Source organism: Sinocyclocheilus anshuiensis, unplaced genomic scaffold (assembly GCF_001515605.1).
Source record: "Sinocyclocheilus anshuiensis isolate Anshui unplaced genomic scaffold, SAMN03320099.WGS_v1.1 scaffold469, whole genome shotgun sequence".
In the NCBI taxonomy this organism is placed as follows: domain Eukaryota; kingdom Metazoa; phylum Chordata; class Actinopteri; order Cypriniformes; family Cyprinidae; genus Sinocyclocheilus; species Sinocyclocheilus anshuiensis.
In genome coordinates this window covers 406,457-407,658 of record NW_015537995.1, presented here as the reverse complement: position 1 = coordinate 407,658, position 1,202 = coordinate 406,457, and the positions used below count along the sequence as shown (strand labels likewise).

The window sequence follows — 1,202 nt, the reverse complement described above, 5'->3', positions numbered from 1 at the left end:
TTACACCATTTCAAGCATTTTATCTGCATTATGTTTTGAAAAAAAAATGTTCATATCGGCGGCATATTCGCCGATACCGATATATCGGCGACAGGCTCATATCGGCCGATAATATCGGCAAAACGATATATCGGTCGGGCTCTAGTAATCAACATTATTTGATGAATTCACTCAACTTGATCTGCAGATAAAACATTCCTTTAATTTTGAAAACTAATTTAAGAGCAGTCATACAGATTTTATTGTAAATCGAGCAAACAGTGAGTCTTCTGTCTCTTGTCCTGCTCCCACAGAGGTCTGTTTGTGATTGACGATAAAGGCATCTTGAGGCAGATCACCATCAATGACCTGCCGGTGGGCCGCTCGGTGGACGAGACGCTGAGACTGGTGCAGGCCTTCCAGCACACCGACAAATATGGAGAAGGTGAGTGAGACAGGGCTCTTTCTGAATGTCCTGTTTATCTTGAGAATGTTTTGTGATCCGATCACTCAAACCACATTTGGAGGAGGTCAAAAACATGTGACCACATTGTATTTGTAGTGTAAACAGATGCGTCCTGATGCCAACGAAGAGCCGTTTACTTGCATAACCCGAAGTTATACTGTACCTCCAAATTGAGGGTTTTAAGCCCAGACTTGTACTATCTTTTATACGCTAGATTTCTACTCAAGACATGTTTGAAGTGCGATTAAATTCATGTGTATTTGAGAGCGTCATTATGGTGACTTTTTGCTTTATCCTGGCTGAAGTGATGTGTGTAACTGAAATCTGATCACAAGTGATCACAGGATGTGCAATGAGAGAGTGACAGTCCATATGCAGAGGTGTTGAGTATCTACTCAATACTCGCATTGATTTACCACAGAAAACAATTGGCTCATCCTTCAGTTTGGGGTCATCAAGATTTTTTGTTATATTTTCATTCAGCAATGATGCATGAAATTGAAAGTGACCGTAAAGAAATCCCCAATTATATATAATGTATAATTATATTACAACTTCTATTTCTATTTATTATTCCTTTAAAAAAAATAAAATGATTAAAGAATTCTAAAATATGTATTATGTTTACACAAAAATGAGGCAGCACAACTGTTTTCAACATTGATGATAATAATGTTTCTCAAGCATCAAATCAGTATATTAGAATGATTTCTGAAGGATCATGTGACACTGAAGACTGGAGTAATGATGCTGAAAA

General features: G+C 37.6%; 1 protein-coding gene across 3 annotated transcripts in view; it reads left to right on the top strand.

Annotated features, from left to right (window-relative positions):
- The window catches only part of LOC107675472 (peroxiredoxin-1-like), a 5,805-nt gene that overhangs the window by 3,708 nt on the left and 895 nt on the right, over positions 1-1,202 (top strand). For all 3 annotated transcript variants that reach the window (XM_016469835.1, XM_016469850.1, XM_016469843.1), the window contains one exon: positions 290-424. In XM_016469835.1, coding sequence (XP_016325321.1) covers positions 290-424 — 135 coding nt within the window. The remainder of the gene's footprint in view (positions 1-289; positions 425-1,202) is intronic.